Raw genomic sequence first — 21,167 nt, 5'->3', positions numbered from 1 at the left:
TGTGAAGTCACTCTACTAAGGTAAAACAAAGAGGCACATGGAACTAACCAACACACTTCATGAGATTCTTGGTTGTCTTTTTGTCTAGAGTTAAAATGTCTGTTCCAGATCTTTAATGCTGAAGAGGTGAATGGTGGGTGATCAACACCTGTTGATTAGAGTAGGATTCTTACATGTAGAAAAAAGGCTTTGAAGTATCCCAGCCTGCTGGAATGTGGCCTAACTAGTCTAAAACATGTTCTTAGATATCAAAGAGAATCAGAACAGCACAACAATCTTAATTTCACCCTTGACTCTAGTAGCCTTATTCATCTGTGGGTCTTCACCACTCTGCCAGCCCTAACTTACATTCTGATGATGAGCAGACTCCTTGCTTTGACAGATAAAGCCAAGGTAAGTTGCAGAAATTATCCACCGAGAGGTAACAGATGACAGAAACTGTTTTGCTTCTTGTCTACACCAGTAAAAGGCTTTAACTTATCTATAGGTTTGAGTAAGGCATAATTCACAGGTTAGTTTGATTTACAGTAGTTTTTGGAGATTGATTATTAAGTTGTATTGTACACCATCGGAATGTTTCTTTGTTCCCTGGTATCCCTCAACAGTTTCCTCATAAGTTGTAGCTCCAGCTGTGTGTGTAATGGAACTTCACTTGAGGTTGTGTTTGTTTTTTGTTCTTTTAAACATCATAGTTGCTACATACTGTGGCATTGAGCAGCCCTCTCATAAGTTCAATTAAAGCAGTGCTACCTCAGCTAACTAGGCTGCCATGTAAGGCTTCTTGTCAGGTACAGCAATAAACAAGTATTAATAAACTCTTAAAATTACATACAGCCACGTAAGATAATGTTGTCAGTTTATTAAATACAATTAACAATGCCAGTTAGTGACACTTAATATAGCACTGATTGCCACTTAGTAATTGACTCAGTTTTAGGGAAGAGAATTTTGCAGCCTTTCCTCATATTAGTGAGCAGGAGGAAAGCTCTGGCTTGTAGCAATTTATACTTTGCCTTTCTAGAAGCAAAATATCAAAGCTGGTCATAAATTAAAGCAAGGAATTAGAACAAATTAAAGATTTAAATCCTGCTATCACTTTGGTTGGATAAAAATAAGACTTACAGCAACATTTTTTCCCTAGGAGACTAAGGAGGATTTAGTTTTTGAGTATATCATGTCCAGAGTTAAGTTTGTTTTTTAAATCTGCATAAAGTATTAAGCAAATATCATACAATTATTTGTTACTTTAGTTTAAGCTCTAGATCCAAGTACTGTGTGTACTTTTTCTGTCTTAGTACACTGTGTAATTTGTCTTTATAAAAAAGTACATATATACACACAAAGATTTGGAAGACAGTATGATTAAAGTACTGTGCAACAAGGCAGGCAACCGTTTTCATAGGTACATTACTTCTTTAATTTTTAAATTCTAAATTATTATCTGAAGGCAGCTTTGTATTTATTTTACTTTGAAGACTCAGTGTTGTATTATCTGGGCTAGTTTTGCACAACAGCATGATAGAGTTGCGCTGTGAAAGTTTTAGGCTATTCTTTAAACAGAACAGGGTTGTGCTGGGAAGATTCCAAAATTACTAAAAAAAAGATGTACAGTGTAGAATCAAGGAAGGATAACATCTCCGTATGCACAGTCCTCTTCAACAGCAAGGTTGTACTCTGCTCCTCTTCCACCTTTATATGCGCTTGTCACAATTCTGAGCCACCCTCTTTCACCCTGAAGAGAATTAATTTGCATCAGTATAAGCACAGACATTGTGACTTTGAAAACATAATTATGCTATTGAATCTGTTCTGTTTTCTAAATGGGAATGATCTAGAAGTGAATCCAGGAGTTCACAGAAGAAGCATTGCACTAGGTTCACAGGACAATCTTGTTTGAAGGGGCAATTTGCCGTGGTGAATTTACATCCCCTTTAGGTAAATATCCTACGTACAAGACTTGATTTTTGCCTACAACCAACCTATTTGCAGCTGCCTGTAACAGAAGGCATATACCCAACAAAGGGCAGCGTTTGAGATCGAGTAGATATTAGCTAAGTGACTTTGGACAAGTGTCTCAGTCCTCAGCTTAGGTAGTTCCCATTTTTAATTAACTGAAAATCTAGTTCAAAGAAAGTTTTATTTTCCCTAGCTGCAAACTACCTTTGCAAATAGAAAAACTACCTCTCTGCAAGTGGAGAAAACTCCACTCTTCCTCTAATGTAATTCTGTAAGCATCTTTCTTCCCATGCTTCCTTACCCAGGGTTCACCCCATGAGTTACGAACAATCCAGTATTCTGTTCCATTTTCTACACCCCAGCCAGCCACAGATACAATGTGATTCACTGTGGGTGAGGGGTTGTACTCCGTATAGAGTCCTCCAGTGTAAGCATCCAGCTTCTCAGTAGCCATTATACCACAACTGTAATGAAACAGAGCAAGCATCTTTACACACAGGAATCAGGTTGGAGGCCTGGCTAAAAAGAAAAAAAAAACAAACCACCCTTTTTTTTTTTGCATTTTGACTTCAGAGCTCAGTTTCTCTACAAACAAACTGAAGTGTGCATTAGTGCAGAGCTGCTAACAGCTGCTAGAGCACAGAAATTCACTTCAGTCATTAGACTGAGTTCCAGATATTTCAATCCAAATATTACTAGTACATAAACGTTTTCTTCTTTTCTACCTCTTAGTTTTAATATATATGTATTTATTTACCTAATTGGTCCGTTAGCATAGATTTCTGCCATCATTTTTTCCCTTCCGCTGACAGTACCGTAGTCAGCAACTTTCCAGAGGGTGTAGTTCTTAATCACATGGCATTCTCCAAAAGTGACACATGTTCCACACTGGTTAAACTTTTTGCACTCTGCAAAGTAAAAGAAATTATCACAAGAGAATGCTTTTTTTTCAAGTGAACTAATGATACCATACTAAGATTATTCCTTTTTTTTTTTTAAAACACTTAATTTGGGGATGATCCTATAAGGAATAATTACTGATACATATCTCTAATGAACTAATTGTTTTTCTGGAAATTATACTTGGAGCTTCTATCATCACTAGTTACTGTTCTTTTTGGAATAGGCACAAGTGCTTTGATGATGAAGTGTCCTTCTCTATAGAAAGAGGAACCACTTCAGTAATACTAGAACAAACATTTCATTTCTTCTTTTTTTAGGTTGAGGAGATACTCCTAAGTATTTTGGACATTAGAGATTATGTTTCCCAGACTTAAGAGATTAAATTTAGACAATTTAGGTGGTTTAGCTTGTTTGGACATGATTTGCGTTATGCTGTCTAGCTAGAGTGGAAGACACAGAAACCTGTTCTGTTAGTCAGGCAGCAGGTATTACACTGAAAGGCAGGAACGAGTAGATGGAAAACCCAGAAAATGATCAAGATCTTCTACATTTGGACTGAAACCCTACCGCAAAGCAAACAGGCATCATACTTTGGTTCTTAGCTTGGTAGTTGTTACAGGTCTCGTCTGGAATCCCATGGTCATGGGCATACATCCAAACACCCGTGTGGTCTCCACCTTCACAGGATCCTGCATTAGCACAGTCAATCACATTCTGCACGGAGAGATAGGCAGAAGGCCATGCACCTTTTCTCTTTATGTTGATTCGATCTGCAATTTAAAAAAATAAAAGTATAAGCAGTAAGTAGTTGTTACTGGAGAGCGTGGGCTGTTAAACATTGCATCTAGTGTTAAAACAGTCTCCTTCATCGAACCTGTAACTACTTGCAAGCAACAGTGTTTGTGGTTGGAAAAGCCTCTATTGCAGCAAGGCACATAGCATGAGGCAAGCTGAGTGGTTGTGGGTTTTCATTACAAGCCTTTTCCATTAAAAGCTCAGCAAAAAGATGCAGATAATAAGATCTGTTCAAACCCTTGAAGAGCCCTGGAGCTCTTAATTCAAATCAAAATACAAATCATGAAACCAGCACACTAGTCATAAGCCCATGCAGCCCAGCTCCAGGTAACAGCAGCCACAAGCATAAAGCAGTTAAAAAACTTTCAGAAGTATATCCATGCTGCTGCGAAAACATCTCACCATCTGCTCTCAGATGGGTATTGCCATCCTGCTGCCTTATTTTGTCTGAAATAGCTGCTTACCTGGCAGCAAGGCTTCCTAATCAATATTTACAAGGTGCTTCTCAGGGCATTAGCAATCTTAACTGACACAACTGTTTTTCTAACCCTATTAGACATGTGACATTCAGCTACACTTTGACAGAGCTTTGTCTGTATACTGTGGTAGTCAGTTCATTTGAATAACAGGGCCCTTCCTGTAAGTGGAAACTTTCATTTCCTCATATCTCAGCACAGCAGGGCCTTTTGCTGCCTTAGCAGGTGGTGCAGCAGGCTGAGCTACCAACAAAGGGATGGGGGGACACTGACTGCTTTTGTATTTGCTTCTACCCTCACTGCCCCTCCAAGAAGAATAGAATGGGTTGGGTTGGAAGGAACTTTAAAGCCCATCCAATTTCAACCCCTGCCATGGGGAGGCTGCTCCCACCAGATCACCTGGCCCTGGAAGCCTCCAGGGATGGGGCACCCACAGCTCTGGGCACCACTGTCACAGCCTCGCCGTCCGAGTGAAAATTCTTCCCCTAACATCTAACCTGAATCTCCCCTCTTCTAGTTTAAAACAATTCCCCTTGTCCTGTCGCTATCAGGCCACATAAAAAGTCAGTCTCCCTCCTGTTCATAAGCTTCCTTCAACAGAATGCTGAATTCCCACTCTGGATAGCAGCTTAGCAGGCACTACAGATGCAATCCTTCTGCAAACAGCTTTTTAACCACCCCAGTACTCCCCCCTCACGTGATCTTTGGCTGCTCTCGTATCAGCTGTTTTCTAAGCTTAAACTGAACACCCTTTGCTCAGCAAAGAGCAACAGATCACTGAGGGCAAGAGGCTGGCTGGTGAGAACACAGCTCTCAGTACCTGCCAGGGCACTGGTGCTGCCGTGGGCCCAGCAGGACCCGCAGTACTGAGGGATGTGCTGGTTGCGGGTGGTGCTGGCGTAGTTGACGCCATTGACGTTCCTCCAGTCCCAGCTCTGCGGGAGCTTGGCGATGTCCAGGTACTCGTGAGGCCGGGGGTAGGTTCTGTACGGAGACAAAAAAAGAAGAGCTCTGGTCGCCTGTATCTTCAGGAAGACTAGGGGAAATTTCATGGAAATTAAAGGACTTTAAAGACAAAAGGGAAAAGAAAAAAAAAAAAAAACAACCAAAAAGAAATAAAACCACAGCACAGGAGTTTCCCGCATTTCGTAACGCGCCCGGCCCGGAGCGCGGGTCACGTGACGGCGGAGCGGTGCCGACCTTTTTCCCTCAGCCCCGTGACAGCCGCAGATCGGGCAGCGGATCCCGGAGCCGCGGGTTCGGGACTGCCCGGAGCCGCTCCCCGACCGCGCCCGGACGATGCCCGCCTCGCCAAGCCGCCGGGCGCCGCGGCTGCGGCAAGACGGCGGCGAGGGGACCGGGGCAGCTCGGACAGCCCGCAGCCGGGTGGCGGCCCGCGAGAGACGGGAGAACTCACCTCAGCCCCGGCGGCCTGCGCGGGGCCGGCTTGTAGCAGTGCTGCCCTTCCCTGACGTACAGACCGGCCCGGCAGGGGGAGAGGCAGCCGCAGAGCAGCAGCAGAAGGGCCGCGAGGCGCCGCGCCGGATCGGCCATGCCGAGCACCACAGCAGCTCCCTGCACCGCGCGGCCGCGGCGCCGGCGTTGAAGGGCAGGGCGGAGACCCCAGCGATGGGCTGGGATCAGGCGGGGCGGCTCCGCTCGGCTCTGGGGGCGCGGCCCCGCGGGGAGCGCTCAGATGGGCGAGGGGGTGAGCAGCGCGTCGTGAGGCGCGGCGGGTTGTGAGGCTGCGGAGCTGCGCCGGTCCGGGGAGCAGAGTTCCCTCTGGGCTGCCGGGGCAGGCCGCCAGATCACCCGCTCCGCTTTGTAAGCAGGTTTAGCAGCCCGCAGGCAGCTCCTCCCCTGCTCTCAGCGCGTTTTGTAAGAGGCACGAGGACGGTGCCTTTAATGGTCAGAGAAACGGAGGCGCTGAGGAGGAAGGGAACAAAACCAAGAGTGCGGCGAGAGTTGAGCAGTGAGCGGGGCTGCGGCAGGACGGGCCGGGTCTTAGAAAGCCGGGTCAGTCTCAGACCGAGCGGTGACTGCCTGCCCCTCAGCAGCGCAGAGCCAGGTCTGAGAGAGCCCCAGGGAAGGACGGGCTGGCGGGGACAGGGATAAGGTGAGTTACAGCACTGGGGGTGTTGTTCGTGGCTCTTCATTTCAAATATAAAATATATTCTTCGCTACTGTGGAAAAACTGGTTCCTTCTAAGCAAACTATGTTTAAAAAAAAAAAAATCATCCCAGAAAGCTTCCCTGGATGTGTGTATTTGTTGCTAATGTGTACTGGAGTGGTGCAAAGTGAAAAAATAAGGAAAATAAAAGAACAAAAAAACAACCAACCAACCCAGTAACTAAATGCAGGTTGCTTGTGGTCCTTCCTTACACCCATCACCAGACTTCGGTATCTCAGGCCCACTCTGATGGTGGTGGAAGCAGCGGTCAGGCTGATAACAGGAGCTGTGGGACAGGCTGGTAACAGCTGGGCTCGGTGCCAGGCTGCCCCTAATCTCTGCTGTGCCAAAAGTTGCTCAGAGCCAAGCCTTCCACCACGTCCTCCTCTCTTCCTTGTGACACATGCTGCTAATCTGCAGCAGCAAATGGCTGTCCCTGGGAAGTGTACTTGTGTAGCAAACAGGCTCGAGGTTTCTCAGCACTGAAGCATGACAGAGCTGCAAACAAACAAAACCTACAGAGAAACATGCTTTTCATACAGGTTTGGTACAAAGGGAGATGTGGGGCCACATAGAAGCACTCTGAGGGAGGGCCAGAAAAGAGGCACAAAACCACTTCCACAAAGCACTGGGATTCTTTGTGTCACGTGCAGTAGTAATAAAGACTGCACTAGGAATTGCTTCAGAGGAGGCATATGACTCCCAGTAGCTATTTTTAGCAAGAGACAAAAACAATGTTTCGTGATTGTATATTGCATATTTCCTTCACTTCCTTTTTTTTTTTCCCGTGCTTGTGAAATGCCCTCAGTGAGTGCTGCTGAAATTACGTTGCCAAGCATTTTGGACAAAAAATTGGGGTCTTTGGCTTCTTCATAACTTGTAGCTATTGTAAATTAACACATTGGATATGTTAAGTAACATTTATTTGCTGTTAGTTGCTGACTGACACCTTGTGTCCTTGCAGCCCCCAATCAGAACCCACAGAAGGGCTGTGGGGGGTCAGGCTGCGTGTTGGGAAAAGGCTTCTGCACCAAAGGGCAGTGGGCACAGCCTTGACCTGCTGGAGTTCTTTACTTATAGATCTTTATTTACTTTACGCGTTACTTTATTATAGATCTTGCTTTTAATGACAGCTTATAGCTTGGCAGGGAGTGACAGAGTGTTTCCTAGCTCCTTTTTGTGATGCTGCTGCGTTGCTAAATTTTGTCTTAGAAGTAGTTATCTGCTCCTGCATTGGCTGGTGGGAAAAGTGGAAGTCATCTGTGGTGGGGAAGTCTGGAATAAGCTGATTTTTCTCTTGTAACAAAATGAAAGCTCATAGATGCCTTATCATTAGTAACCCACAATGTGGTAAAAGTTACTTTCAAAAAGCCAAGTCCTTCCAGTGCCATCTTTTCATGCAAAATAATCAAAAGTGCTTTCCTAATTATAGTTCTTTCTCCTATCCTTAAAAATAACACTTGCAAAGCAGTGTCAGTCATCTGATGTAAACAAAATACTCTATTTCCAGAAGAAGTCCATCCTGGGCTTCTGTTGCTTAATGATATTGGCCCTGTTTTATCAGCAGGCAACCTGTCATGTTTCACTCAGGCTTGCATTATTTCCTTAAGTGCAGTGAAGCATTTCACATTATGGGCAATATAGCTAATTGCTGGGATTTCACTCTAGCATTTTCCTGAAAAATTCCGATGCTACGCCTCAGATACAAGAAAATGAGAAAAATAATATAAGAAATATTGTCTTTCTTAGTGGTGGGAGAGAGGAGTGGGGACAGAGAAGGCGTCTGTGCAAGTTAGTCATGGGTTGACCCAGTTCTCAGATTGGCTGAAAATTATGGATTCTTATTAAATGTTTGAGCAGCGTACAAAGTATTTTTTCTTGCTGGCTGTGTCCCTCTTCTTCATGCAGTTGCACACTGCAAATGATGCTTAATAGCAAACTGCAACTTTGCCAGGCGGAGTGCTAATGTTGTCATTATAGGGAATTAATGCTCAGAAGCTGTTATTGTTTTTATTATGGATGTTGCAGTGTGTGACTTTCGTTACGTGTACAGTTTCTGTGATAGAAGCAGAGGTACTTGGCGCTGTTCATTTTTGGCTGTACTCTTTCTACATGAATATGTGTTTCTACATATGATACACATAAAGTAATTAAGCACAAATACGGTGTGCACGGTCTGAGTCACACTGCTGCACAAAGAACTGGAATTAAGTGTTGTGTGTATGTGACAATTGTCTCTTCCAAAAGGTGAGTGGATGCTTTGCCTCCTTGTGAAACATCTGATGAGCCACTTGTGAGGAGTCAGCTACTCCCCTTGCTGGCAGAGTGACAGTCCCAGCAGTATAAAAGGGCCCTGAGGGGCAGACTGTGCTGGGTGTAGCTGATACAGCAGCAGAACGAGGGCTTCTCCTAGGGACTGCAGCTGCAAAAGCTGTGCTAGGTTGTAGCTACCAACACTTAAGCTACGCAAAATGCGTGAGATCGTGCACCTTCAGATTGGCCAGTGTGGAAACCAAATTGGAGCTAAGGTATGGTCTTTCAATATTACTTACTAGGAATAAGTTCTATCATTTCTACCGAGTCAAACATTGCTAACAGATGGGGATTTTGAAGGAGGGTCAATTGTTTTGTTGACTTGGGGATAGGATGAAGAAAATGCTAGCCATGAACATGAGTATATTGATGAGAACACGGTAAGATGGACCTGCTCTTCATGTGAAGGTTGAAACTCAAAGAGTGAAACATCTGCAACAACTGTTTGTTGTTTACAGTGTTTGTAAGTACTCCAGACTGTGCTGGGATTGTGTTCCCAGGGGCATTAATCCAGTCTACAAATTACCAGGACAAGTGAAGGAGCCAGTGACTTCAGGACTGCAAATTTGCCATGGCAGTACTTTAGTTCAGGTGCACAGCACTAACTGCCACATAATGATCATTGGTATGGGATTGTATTATTGTGCAGAACGCCCTGTGCTATCAGTGAACAATTAGGCTTTCCTAAATTAAGGACTCCTGCCTACCTAGCCTCCTGTGAGAGACAGCTGTGTCATTTGGAGTGCATTTTTGTAGGTTAAACAGTGGTTTAGAGAGGTCAGTCACTGCTAACTGTATGTACCAGGAGGAAAAAAAAAAACAAAACAAAAACGTTGCTTTTCGCTGTGTGATGTCTAAAACATCTTGTTTTGTTCACTAGTAGGAAGTAGTACCAAAAAATAAAAATAAAAACTAGTGACTGGGGGTGTTTTTGAAGAAGCATGGTAGTTGAAGTGTTGTTCCATTGTGTTCTTCCTCCATTTCTTGCTCTCACAAATCTCACCTTGGTTTCTTTTATTGACGCATGAAGCCGTGGATGGCCAGGAAATGTAAATCCTAGACACAGTTTAAGTGTAACTATTCTGAACGTTGAAAGGGTAATCATTTTTCTACTGTATTTGCCCTGGGAACCACTTAAGTCTAACAAGACCTATATGAAAGCACACATACATAAACATACCACGCACATGTTGGCAGTGTTGTGTTTGTACAGTTAAAATGAGACTGGATGTTAAACCAAAAGATCTTTAAAGTTAGAATAGCTGGGTCATTACAGTAGCTGGGTGGGTCTACATTGCCACTATGGCAGCTCCAAGATAAGAGCCCCAGCGCAGGACAGCCATATGAATGTCAAGATAAAACATACTTGGCTGAGACAGCTTTGCCATGCCACAGCCCCACTTGTCCATGACAGACACCCCTCCCTGCCTCAACACTGGCTTTTTGTTACATTCATACCAAGTACTGGTGTTGCTTAAACTTACAATAGTTTATTGCTAAGGTAATGAACTGAGGCCTCCACCTTAAAAGTGCGTGGGCAATAATCCAACCAGCATAAATGGGCTACTGAGCATTTCTCCTGAACTTATTAGGTGCAGGATCCCTGCTGTGATGGGTACTATTGCAATTCATTCATTTTTTGTACTCTGATTGTTCTTCCACCCTCTACAGCCTAATTAACAAATGACAAAGCTTTCCTTGCTTCAGGCACAGTTCCCTCCTTGTGTGCAGCCACTGGCACAAGAGCAGCAGAGCTCATGCTGTACACATTGCACTGAAAAAATAAATTAATTATGACTTTGAACCTCTTTATTTTTCCAGTTCTGGGAGGTGATAAGTGATGAACATGGAATTGATATTGCTGGAAACTACCGTGGGAATGCATCGCTGCAGCTTGAGCGAATTAACGTGTACTTCAACGAAGCTTATTGTAAGTGCACAGCACACAGGGCATCAGCAATTTGCAGGGCCGACAGGAAGGTTAAAAGAATTAATAGAATTAATAGAATTAAAGAAATCCCCTCCCCAAAACCTGTAGGTGGGGTGGATTTTTTTGAATAGATTATAAGCCTGTCTCTTATTTCTAACAAAATTTCCTTTTGTTCTAGCCCATAAATACGTGCCCCGTTCTATCTTGGTGGATCTGGAGCCTGGTACAATGGACAGTGTACGATCTAGTAAAATTGGCCCACTATTTCGACCTGACAATTTTATACATGGTATGTACGGCATGCTGTTAGCAAACCAACCAAGGCTAATGGTCCAAACTTGCCTTTACCTCTCTTAAAAAAACTCTACTCTTGTTAATGTGGTTGTTCTTTGTAATTCTGCTTACAGGTAATTCAGGTGCTGGGAACAACTGGGCTAAGGGCCATTACACAGAAGGAGCTGAACTGATTGAAAATGTCATGGATGTGGTCAGGAACGAGTGTGAGAGCTGTGACTGCCTGCAGGGATTCCAGCTCATCCATTCTCTTGGTGGTGGTACGGGCTCAGGTATGGGCACGCTCCTCATCAACAAAATCAGAGAAGAATATCCCGACAGAATTATGAACACTTTCAGTGTTGTTCCTTCACCCAAAGTATCTGACACAGTTGTAGAGCCCTATAATGCCATCCTCTCCATCCATCAACTAATAGAGAATACAGATGAAACCTTTTGCATTGACAACGAAGCACTATATGATATATGTTTTAGAACTTTAAAGCTCACCAATCCCACCTATGGTGACCTCAATCACTTAGTGTCCCTAACAATGAGCGGTGTTACAACCTCACTCCGTTTTCCTGGCCAGCTGAATGCAGATCTGAGGAAGCTGGCTGTTAACATGGTGCCCTTTCCTCGCCTGCATTTCTTTATGCCAGGCTTTGCTCCTCTAACAGCACGAGGTAGCCAGCAGTACAGAGCCCTCTCAGTGCCAGAGCTTACTCAACAGATGTTTGATGCACGCAACATGATGGCAGCCTGCGACCCCCGTCGTGGGCGTTATTTGACTGTGGCATGCATCTTCAGAGGCCGAATGTCTACCAGAGAAGTGGATGAACAGTTACTGTCTGTCCAGACCAAGAACAGCTCCTACTTTGTGGAGTGGATCCCTAATAATGTCAAAGTGGCTGTGTGTGACATACCACCGCGAGGACTGAAGATGGCAGCTACCTTTATTGGCAATAACACGGCCATTCAGGAGCTCTTCATCAGGGTTTCTGAACAGTTTTCAGCTATGTTCAGAAGAAAAGCGTTTCTCCATTGGTACACTGGTGAAGGCATGGATGAGATGGAGTTTTCTGAAGCAGAGGGTAACACCAATGACCTTGTTTCTGAGTACCAGCAGTACCAAGATGCCACTGCAGATGTTGAGGAATACGAAGAAGTGGAAGCTAGCCCAGAAAAGGAAACATAAAAACAGTGGCAGTATAAAACATTCTCCAACTAAGCCTTTTGTCAATCACTAAAGGAAAAGCACTAGCCACAAGCCGCATACCAAAAATAACATCATCCTTAAGATTATTTTCCTCTCCAAAATTACAATACAGCTTTTGAAATTAACAGTAGGTATGCTCTACTTTCCTGTCTATACTAAATCACTCCCAGATATGATCCACTATGAAGACAGGTTCCCTCATAACAGTCTTGCAAATGTATTCCCTTCTGGAATATTATTGCTAACTATACAATATACAGCCTGTGTGTGTGCATTAGGATCACAAGCAATTGCAAAAGATGTTATAAACTTATCAAATTTACTTATTTTCAGGTAACCACAGTCCATGTTTTGCTTGTGAACTTGCTACTGTGTTGGGAATACACACTTGTAGGGCCTACAAAGGCAGTATGTCATCATGCACTCTAGAGATAGATCTAGAGCTGCTGACAACTTCAGTTCCTTTAGCAGCAGAATGCAGGGGAAAAACAAAAGATTAAATATTCACCTTTTTTTTTTTTTTTTTTTGGTTAAGAGGATATATTTTAATAGTCCTGTCACGTTGCTGGTTTGCATTATTGCAGAGCTTGTACTCATTTTGTGGTTTATTTCAATTTCAAACTATAGCTTCAGTTATACTAGCATACCAAATTGTAAACAGTTTAACAGTTTTGGCGTGGTGGTGTTTTGGTTTTTATTTCCCTTCTATGTATTAACTATTGTAAATTTTCTTCCTATCACTCAGTACAGCAACAGATGGGATGGTTTGCAGCTAAATAAGAGAAGTAAGTTCAATGTCAATCACTAAATAAGAAAAATACCTTGCGAAAGAAAAGTATGCCTTTTACAGCCATTTACTTAACACTGCATTTATAATATTCTTTGAAATAAAAATATATAGCATTCTGTAAAATACTTCAACACTTGAAAAATTTAGTAGGCAAAAATCATTGTTCATAATGACTAACATGCACTTAAAAATTCTTACTTGGAAAAAAAAAAAGAAAGCTTGTTTTACTGTTCTCTCAGAAGAGATTTTGTTATACTCTGAAGAAAGCCATGCCTCATCTTTCAGTCTTTTGTATTATAGTCAATAGTAGAAGCATCTTGGTAAACACAAATCTGAAGCCAGTCATGGAAGTACGTTATATTCCTTCCTATGCACAGGGACAATATTATACTGTTGAGTATACACAGCAGCAGAAACATACTCCGTCTTCACTTGGGTAGGGGAAATGACTGTGTTCCCCTCCATTCCTACTGCTTCCTAGTGAATTCATGCCTGCTCCCTCACAGGGAAAGTGACCAAGTGCTAACAGGGACAGTAATACAGTCCAGAGTACAGTCCAGAGCCTTCTGCACTTCCCACCCCATACAGGGAGCCACCTCCAACTCCTGATTCATTGATCGTGGTTCAGTCTTGGAGATGGATCATGTGCAGCACCTCCACGGAGAAGTATTCTGCTTTGTTCTGCCTTAAATTTAAGTGGCATCAAGATGTCTTTGGCTGACAAAGTTTATTCTGAGCACAAAAGTATTCATTCACTATGGAAATGAAGCAGGCAAAAAAATTTTAAACAGCACTTACATCTCTCTCTTATTAATAGACCTGAAATATCAGCATGAAAGCCACGAAGAGATCTGCCTTGACAATAAACATCTGTTGCTAACAAATGGTAGAGTGTGATAAAAAGTCATCCATTCTAACACACACGAAAGATAAATGTCTCTGCAAAAGGGAGTATTTTGTTTCCAAAGGAACAACAGTTGCCACACATTCATTTGTTTATTCAGCAATGAAATTTATTAGCTGATTTATGTACATGGGCAAATTTTACAGTTAACGTGTTGATGTTAACTGCGGTCTTGAGTTTGCCTACAGCTTGGAGTTCGCTGTTCAGCAGAGCAGTTCCTACAAGAGATTTAAAATACAAATTACTCAATTCAAGAGAACACATGCAGGCAGACTTCAAGCAGTGCAATGCTTACTCTGAGATCAAGAATAGATCTGTCCAACATTTATGTTATCACCACTTATTTTTTTCTGGATGTGTAACACAATCAATCGCTCCTGATCATACTTACAACAACTTTTACAAAACCAAGCGTGGCTCCTGGCAGCCTTGTGAGCTGCAGGCCTTGGTACAGAGATGTATTTTTTGGACAGTCTTGTTAGTTACAAGCATCTTACAGAAAGACATTTCAGCAACAGTACTCTGCTAGCACAACTACAGTAACGTTAAGGTACACACACTGACTTTATGGGGACAGGCTGTTGTCCCATCAGTGTAACAGTCCCAGTCACAAAACTGCCCTTGCTAATTACCTGTTATGTAGTGCTTCAGGCAGAGCCCAGAAGAGACCTGACCTGCTGGCTGCACGTGCAGTGTCACACACAGAGCTACAAGCAGCAGGTCTCTTCCACAGCTATCAAACAGCCTTTGCACAGATAAGATGACTTCGAACAAAACCCAAACTTTTCAACGCAGAGCCCGAAGGGACGCACAGCCCCGCGGTCAGAGCACAGCGATCTCTGCACTGCCCACAGAGAAGCCCACAGAGCAGCCCCCAGCCCTGCACACGGGGCCCCGTGCCGCTCCCCCACCCGCGGCACAAGACAGGCCGTGCTCACACCTGCTAGCCCCGCTATTCCTTCTTGGCCTTCACAGTCTTCACGGTCGCCGTCGCCGCCCTCTCCGCCTCAGCTTTGTACTGAGGCTTCATCGCCGCTCTGACAACCTGAGCGCAGATCTGGGAGTACCGGATGTAGCTGAAAACAGAAGGAGAAAGGGGAGGAGAATAAAATTGGGAATCTAACGGCACCGCCCCGCCCTCAGCCACCGCCGGCGCTACCTGAGCCCGGCCTGCCGCCAGTACGCCACCATGGCTGCGGATGAACGGACGCTCCGCTGCCCACAAGGTCAGCGCCCACCGGAAGGGGAAAGACCGCCCCTCTGCTTCCTAGCCAAGCAGCAACCAAGAGTGATCTTTCTTCCAATCAGAATTCGAGTTCCCTTAGGGAAGCTGACCAATGGTAATCTGTCGGTTACACTAGTCCCAGTTACCGCTCTCTGGTAGCGACCAATCAGCAGGCTGAATGGGGCGCGCGACTTCCGCCTTTCTTCTCGACGAGTCGCGCGAGGGGGAGTCGCCTCGCCACGGCGGTTGCGCTGGGAGCTCAGCGTGGCTCCGCCCCTGCGGTTCTCTGCGTGTTTTACCCGTGGCGGGGCGTGGGTCGGGGCGGCCTCGGCCGGTTGGGCTCTGCTTTAGGGATCCAGAAAAGCTCTGTGCGTGGTCTGCAGTGGTTCAGAGCTGATAACGTACCGCATTACGCGTGGCCATAAAGTACGTATGTTGGTTACGCGTTATTTCTTTGCTAAGAAGCTCTCGTGTAATCTAAGAATTCAGGTAAGAGTTAAAGGCGTTTTGGGTTTTCCTTTTCCCTCAAGCTCTATCAGTTGTCTTCCCTTCTCCTTTTTGCTATCGCTTCCCAGCATTTTCAGTTTAAGAGTGCGAGGATGAGAACGATCTGTAAACGTGTGCAGCCACTGATTGCTGCAGTGCAGGCTGCCTTTGTTTGGAGTTTAAGCTGTGCCTGTCCTGATCCGTGCCCGCAGCCTGGGATTCCTTTGGCTGTAAGGTGCATTTATTGCACGCACCTGAAGTGCTATAAAACACTTTCTCCAAACAGATTAACAACAGAAAATACAGCAAACTCGAGGCTATGATCCAGTAAATGATGGGAAAACAGACAATTCCCATATACAATATGCAAATGTTGAAGTAATTAGGGCTAAGGAGATCTTGGATTGTTTATTTTATTAAATCCTTGTACTTAAGTATTCATACCTCTTCCCTGTGTCTTCTTTCCAAAACCAAACCGCATCACATAGCCTGTGGGACGCCCTGAGGAGCCATACAGGTCCTGGGCTGACTTTGGTCCTCTTTGCTCACCTCCTTTGAGACCACGGAGTGCTGTCACATCACTGCGCAGTGACGATTTAACTGGTGATAGCAAAGCTTTAAAGCACAGAATAATGTTCTTTATTAGAGATCTCAGCCCAGAGCCGCTGCAATTAACAATCCGTACAGTAATGATGTCAGGATAGATTTACAGGAAAAAAAAACAAAACAGTTTTTCACCAGGTACATTGTCATCTGTCTCCAGGATATCATAAGCCAGTATGAGGAGATGATTACCTTATTAGTGTAATTAAGAGGAACAGCAACCAGGAAGGGAGAGTAGGAAGGCAAAACTTCCTGTCCTTATTTGCCAGTTGATGTCTCTGGGATCACACTGCTCTTGTGCTGACGTTCTGAAAGCAGGGTTTCCTACAGCAGTTCCTTCTGTCTGGACCAACAATTTAAGCCTTGTGAGCTGCCAGGCCATAAACATGGCTCAGCAGAACAGAAGTTCTTGTAGCTGAAATGGACACCTGAGTTCCTGCTGTGTGTCCCTCTGTTCCCTCTCCCCGCCTGGCTGTTTCTCACCTGTTCCTCTTTTTAATCAGCTGTTTTTTCCCCCCCACCTCTGTATCTCCCTCTCCGTATCTCCATGTGAAATGCCTCTGCAGTTCTGTGCAGTGCCCTCAGATTTCAGTCTGTTTTGGAGATGCGTGATGTGGGTGCAATTATTTGCACATTTAGCTCTATTTACTACTGGTAGGTTTTGAAAGACAAAATTGTCAGCATGAATTAGAAGTTAAATTTTTGGGAGAGGTACCATGCTGAGACAGAATAGAAATTACATTAGTGACTGAAATTGAGCTCTACAAAAATTGCAGAGTATATATTGATATTTATAAAGCTGTAAACAAGGCACCATTATAGAGTTGTACAAACTGTTTTCAAGCCCTGTTCAAGTTTTGTTTAAATGCTAGAATGTATTTGTAAAGCCTGAATCAGATAAAATCTTTTAGAGGCATAGGAAACATAACTTAAAAAGGAGCACACAAAGGAGGGAGGATTATAAGGGTACAGTGAGTTTGCAGAGAGAAGAAAGGGTATATTAAAAGAGTTAAATACAGAGATCAAGAGAAGCTGAAGAGGTGCGATTAGCGACATCTAGAAATGTGAGAGTGGATACATCAGTGGGAACTAAAGTTGTGAGGTTAGAAATGTCCATAGGAATTGAGGAAGTGAAGGAAGAAGAATCCCGAAAGGAGACACTGGAGACATCTGTGAAGGGTGCAGAGATGAGGTTAGAAACATCCTCAGCAGTCGATGAGGGAAACTCAGAGGAGCCTTGAAACATGAAGTAGTTAAAATCAGTGAGATCCAGTGATTCTGAAGAGGTTGAGGTTTGCTCTGAGATGTATGTTGGGGTCGAAGGGATTTCGCAGGAATCGTCTAAGGAAGCTGAAGAGGTGTGACCGGAGGCATCCAGGGAGGGTGAGGAAGTGAGACTGGAGAGGTCTAAAGAGGATGAAGAAGTTGGACTGGAGAAGTCTGGAGAAGGTATTGAGGTGAGACTTGAGAGATCTAAGGAGAGTGAGGAACTGTCGCCAGAGAGATTCAGGGAGCCTGAGGAGGTGAGACTTGATAGGTCCAGTGAAATGGACGAGGTGAAACTGGAGTGCTCCCAGGAATCTGAGGAGGTGATGCTGGAGAGCTCTAAGGAGACTGAAGAGGATGTACTGGAGAAGTCTGAAGAGGTTGAAGATGTGAGACTGGAAAGGTCCAGAGAAGATGAAGAAGTGAGACTGGAAAATTCCACAGAGGATGAAGAGCTCAGACTGGAGAGATCCAAAGAATCTGAAAAGGGGATTTTTTTTAAGAGTTCCAAGGAGGCTGAAGTCTTTACACTGGAGGGGTCCAGGGAGGCCAAAAAGTGAGACCAGGAAGGTCCAGGTGAGAGATGAAACTGAAAAGCCAAGTAAATTCACAGCATGACCGATTTTAAATCAGAAATATTTTTAACTGAAGATCTCTAATAACATCAGAACAACTTTAAAAGATACAACGAAACTCAAAAAGTATCAGTTTTGAGAATAACTAAACACACAATTCTAGTCTTGATGTTGCTGATTTTGTGCAGGAAAGTTGAACAGTAAGAGCTCACAGAATTATTTAGAATATTGCTCCTTCACAGTGGAGCAGTACAGAAGTACACATCCAGAAGAGTATCTACAGTAGAAGCCATTTTTGTGTCTTGGCATGGCTCTCCCTGTTCAGTGAGATTTTAACATCTATGACAGCTTGACAAAGAGTACCCTTTGAAGGTCTGAAATAAAACAATGGCAATGCAATGTAATGGAAATGAAAATGTTTTTGTTTTTGTTTTCCAGATACCAGAGGATATCCAGACACCGGGCTGCTTACTGCTTATGTACAGAGATGAAAATAAAAATGCACAGATGTACAGGGCGGCTTCGAGTCAACCAAGTCTCTCACTGTAAAGGTGTGACTGATTCCTTCCTTCTGATTCATAATGTCTAACTCAAAACTGTGGATCTTTCTGATGATGCTAACAAAGTAGCAAAGAAATAACTAATTTTTCTCCACAGTGAGTACAGGATTTATTTTTGAAAGCCAGCAGTGTGCTGAACTGATGGTGTGGTAAAGAAATACGCAGTGATATCAGTTCTGCTTGGTTTTAGGTAATGTGAGGTCTTACTTATTTTCATTTTGTACCTCTGGGCATAAAACTTGAACTGTAACAACAGTAATTTTTAGGTTGTGGTAAGCTTGAATTGATGAATAACACTACAGAGATAGAAAGGAGCATTAATTAAAAAGGAAATGGAACAGCTTATATTTTAGTTCAAAAAGGTACACCTAATTATAGTACGAGTGGATCAAGAGGCTGATCTGCAGCTGCTGCCTTCTCATCTCAAGACTGTTTTGTAAAACAGTAGTGGAATCCTGTTGTTTTTCCAGTCATAGGCAGAAGATGGCACAGAGTTCTTCAGAATGTTATCCCAGGAGTATTTTATGGACCAAGAAAGTGGACATACCAACAGGAGACTGCCTTTTCTCAGGTGAATACATCCAGGCTTTGCTGTGATTATACAGCTGATGGGTGTATAATGGATTTAGCATAATCACCAGGCATAGCACTCCCACTGAGGTCACCTTTTAACGGCAGGTGACTGCTGAACACAGACTGAAGGTGACAAGAATAATGTTTTACTGTTTAAATATTAAAAGTGGGGATTTAACACAAGACAAAAATTAACAGAGTTTAAAAAAAAAAAAAGAGCTGATATGTGCCAATGATGAGATCTGAAATAATTCATGAATGCACCTGAATGTGTATTCATAATGTATCTGTAACTTTAGAGCTTATGCAGCATGTAATTTTGTCAAAAGTTCAGTATTTGTAGATGAGAAGGCAGAGCAGACAAATCTTTCTTGATGCATCTTTGTGATGCTGTCCTCTACTCACAGTAAGAAAATAAAACTAATTCCTTAAAAAAAAGTCCTTGTTATTTAACAACTGCATCGCTTTGTGACTGACTTTATCTCTAATCTTATAAAGTTTCTCAAGTACGCTGTACAGGGAAGAAAAAATAATTGCACAGAAGGAAAATTACCATAGAAAGAAAAGCCAGTATCAACGTGATTTCCAACAGATTATAAGAGCCATTACCCCTTCACTGCATTCTTTATGCCTTAACTCCATAAGGTTATTGCCTATTTTCCTATGAAATAACACTGTCAAGAAACATGGAATTATGGTTACTATTGTATAAAATATACAGATCAGTAGTCATACTTCCTACCTTTGATAGCTGTGGATTTATCTCCTTTCTCTGCTTGTGTAAGCCGTATTGGGCTATGCTGCTAATGCTCTGCTGTTCTCTCTGCTGATGACCCTAATCTGCTCCACAGCTACTGGAAATCATGGCATGCTGATGACAATAAAGGTCATCTCCTATTAAATCTCCTCTTTGTCTAAGCACAGCACTAAGCACAGAGCACCAGCAGAAAACATGCTCCAAAATCAGCTCTAATCTTAAAATAAAGTTGCACTTCTGTGTTGTTTTCTATTCCATTTTGAAGGTTATTTGATGAAGCAGATGAGGAAACTTATTTTTAAGTTTTGGACATCTGGATTCAAGTAGAAAATATTTTGCAGGGTCTGCCATGTCTTAGCTGCCCATCTGGGAATAAATAGTCTTTGGAGGAACCCAGGATCTGCAGAGAACAATTCAGGTACATTCAAGGTCTAAGAATGTTGTGCATGATTTTGTACATGTTTTGATGTGCTTAATAGCTTTTTCTTAAATGTTACGATAAAATAGCATGATAACCTAAAACTTTCTGTCTTCGGTCTGTTACAATGTTGAATAAAGCTTTAAAAAGCATGGAGGTGGCAGCAAGAGCTGGGGCACTTTTTCAAAAGTTTTAAGTCTTACAGGTGCTTGTGTTTCTTTGAAAGGCTAGGTTCACTTAGGATCCTGCTGTAGGGAACCTGGACTCTATGATCTCTGGAGGTCCCTTCTACCCCCTTTGATTGTGTGATCCTAGTTAAATAACCACCATTATTGTACTTCACTTTACAGACTAGTATAACATCATCTATGCAATACCACCCTACTCCATCCCCTTTCCCCCTCCTCCCTTTCCTTCCCCTCTCCCTGTCTAGAAGAAATAAGGGGAAATTGTGTAGCTTGCTGAATGTCTCTCAAAACTGAGGATTAAAAAGAGAGAAAATAAACCTGGATGGAATATCAGGCTAAGAAAGTTAAATGCTTTTACTACTTCAGCCAGATAATTCAAAATACAAGGTGACTGTACAGTATGACTCAGTCCCAAGTGCAGGTTCTGACACACAGTTTCTATAGCAGCAGTGCTGAGTCAGGGCCTGAAGCAGTGATGGAGCACCTGGTGGGAAGGCAGGGCCAACCCAGGGAGCTCAGGTGTAAGCAATCCATCTGAGTGATGGAAGAGCCAGGATCCACCCCTTCCAGCCCTCATTTAAGGGCTGGCACGGGAGGTGAGGGCATCTTGCTGGAGATTTTTGTATATCCAAGCCCTTCTGAAAGTATGCAAATTTTCTTCCTTTGTTTATGCATCCGTAACTTCTGCATTTGGGTTTCTTCTCATTTGCTGCAGCTACAGACTTTGCTGCCCTGCTATTATTGCTATATTTTCCATCATATTATAGCACTACAGTTTCCTTACTCT

The 21,167-nt window shown here is 43.3% G+C and overlaps 3 protein-coding genes across 5 annotated transcripts; 1 reads left to right on the top strand and 2 right to left on the bottom strand.

Annotated features, from left to right (window-relative positions):
* Positions 1-839: 839 nt before the first annotated feature.
* CTSZ (cathepsin Z) lies at positions 840-5,685 on the bottom strand. Its single transcript, XM_085241540.1, has 6 exons — positions 5,548-5,685; positions 4,951-5,114; positions 3,450-3,629; positions 2,714-2,864; positions 2,258-2,420; positions 840-1,732 (listed from the first exon to the last, which is right to left on the bottom strand). The coding sequence occupies exons 1-6, from the start codon at positions 5,682-5,684 to the stop codon at positions 1,619-1,621; spliced, it is 909 nt and encodes a 302-aa protein (XP_085097666.1). The 5' UTR covers position 5,685; the 3' UTR covers positions 840-1,618.
* Positions 5,686-6,099: 414 nt separating this feature from the next.
* On the top strand, positions 6,100-20,296 carry TUBB1 (tubulin beta 1 class VI). Of its 3 annotated transcripts, none has more exons than XM_010722558.3 (7): positions 6,100-6,246; positions 10,435-10,543; positions 10,722-10,832; positions 10,951-15,443; positions 18,323-18,435; positions 18,915-19,015; positions 20,116-20,296. In XM_010722558.3, the coding sequence occupies exons 3-4, from the start codon at positions 10,772-10,774 to the stop codon at positions 12,012-12,014; spliced, it is 1,125 nt and encodes a 374-aa protein (XP_010720860.2). In that variant the 5' UTR covers positions 6,100-6,246; positions 10,435-10,543; positions 10,722-10,771; the 3' UTR covers positions 12,015-15,443; positions 18,323-18,435; positions 18,915-19,015; positions 20,116-20,296. The 3 variants fall into 3 exon arrangements, with proteins under 3 accessions (XP_010720860.2, XP_003212169.3, XP_085097663.1); XM_003212121.5 differs by lacking the exon at positions 6,100-6,246 and adding an exon at positions 8,560-8,828 and having other exon boundaries at positions 10,951-15,380; XM_085241537.1 differs by lacking the exon at positions 6,100-6,246 and adding an exon at positions 8,560-8,828.
* On the bottom strand, positions 13,817-14,920 carry ATP5F1E (ATP synthase F1 subunit epsilon). The gene is made up of 3 exons (XM_003212122.5): positions 14,889-14,920; positions 14,670-14,805; positions 13,817-13,947 (listed from the first exon to the last, which is right to left on the bottom strand). Exons 1-2 carry the CDS (start codon positions 14,918-14,920, stop codon positions 14,682-14,684), a joined length of 156 nt encoding a protein of 51 aa, XP_003212170.1. The 3' UTR covers positions 13,817-13,947; positions 14,670-14,681.
* Positions 20,297-21,167: the final 871 nt, after the last annotated feature.

This window comes from Meleagris gallopavo, chromosome 22 (genome assembly GCF_905368555.1).
Source record: "Meleagris gallopavo chromosome 22, MGAL_WU_HG_1.1, whole genome shotgun sequence".
NCBI classification, from domain to species: Eukaryota; Metazoa; Chordata; class Aves; order Galliformes; family Phasianidae; genus Meleagris; species Meleagris gallopavo.
The sequence above is the reverse complement of the archived record's forward strand: the minus strand, read 5'-3'. Positions and strand labels throughout refer to the sequence as shown.

Excerpts from the sequence above, each read along its gene's own strand:
- CTSZ (XM_085241540.1), bottom strand. The coding sequence starts at position 5,684 with ATGGCCGATCCGGCGCGGCGCCTCGCGGCCCTTCTGCTGCTGCTCTGC. Across the intron at positions 3,630-4,950 it reads CAGCACCAGTGCCCTGGCAG|ATCGAATCAACATAAAGAGA; the intron begins GTACTGAGAGCT and ends TTTAAATTGCAG. Across the intron at positions 1,733-2,257 it reads ACTCATGGGGTGAACCCTGG|GGTGAAAGAGGGTGGCTCAG; the intron begins GTAAGGAAGCAT and ends AATTCTCTTCAG.
- ATP5F1E (XM_003212122.5), bottom strand. The coding sequence starts at position 14,920 with ATGGTGGCGTACTGGCGGCAGGCCGGGCTCAG. Across the intron at positions 14,806-14,888 it reads TGGCGGCAGGCCGGGCTCAG|CTACATCCGGTACTCCCAGA; the intron begins GTAGCGCCGGCG and ends TTCTGTTTTCAG.
- TUBB1 (XM_003212121.5), top strand. The coding sequence starts at position 8,772 with ATGCGTGAGATCGTGCACCTTCAGATTGGCCAGTGTGGAAACCAAATT. Across the intron at positions 10,544-10,721 it reads GTACTTCAACGAAGCTTATT|CCCATAAATACGTGCCCCGT; the intron begins GTAAGTGCACAG and ends CTTTTGTTCTAG. Across the intron at positions 10,833-10,950 it reads ACCTGACAATTTTATACATG|GTAATTCAGGTGCTGGGAAC; the intron begins GTATGTACGGCA and ends TTCTGCTTACAG.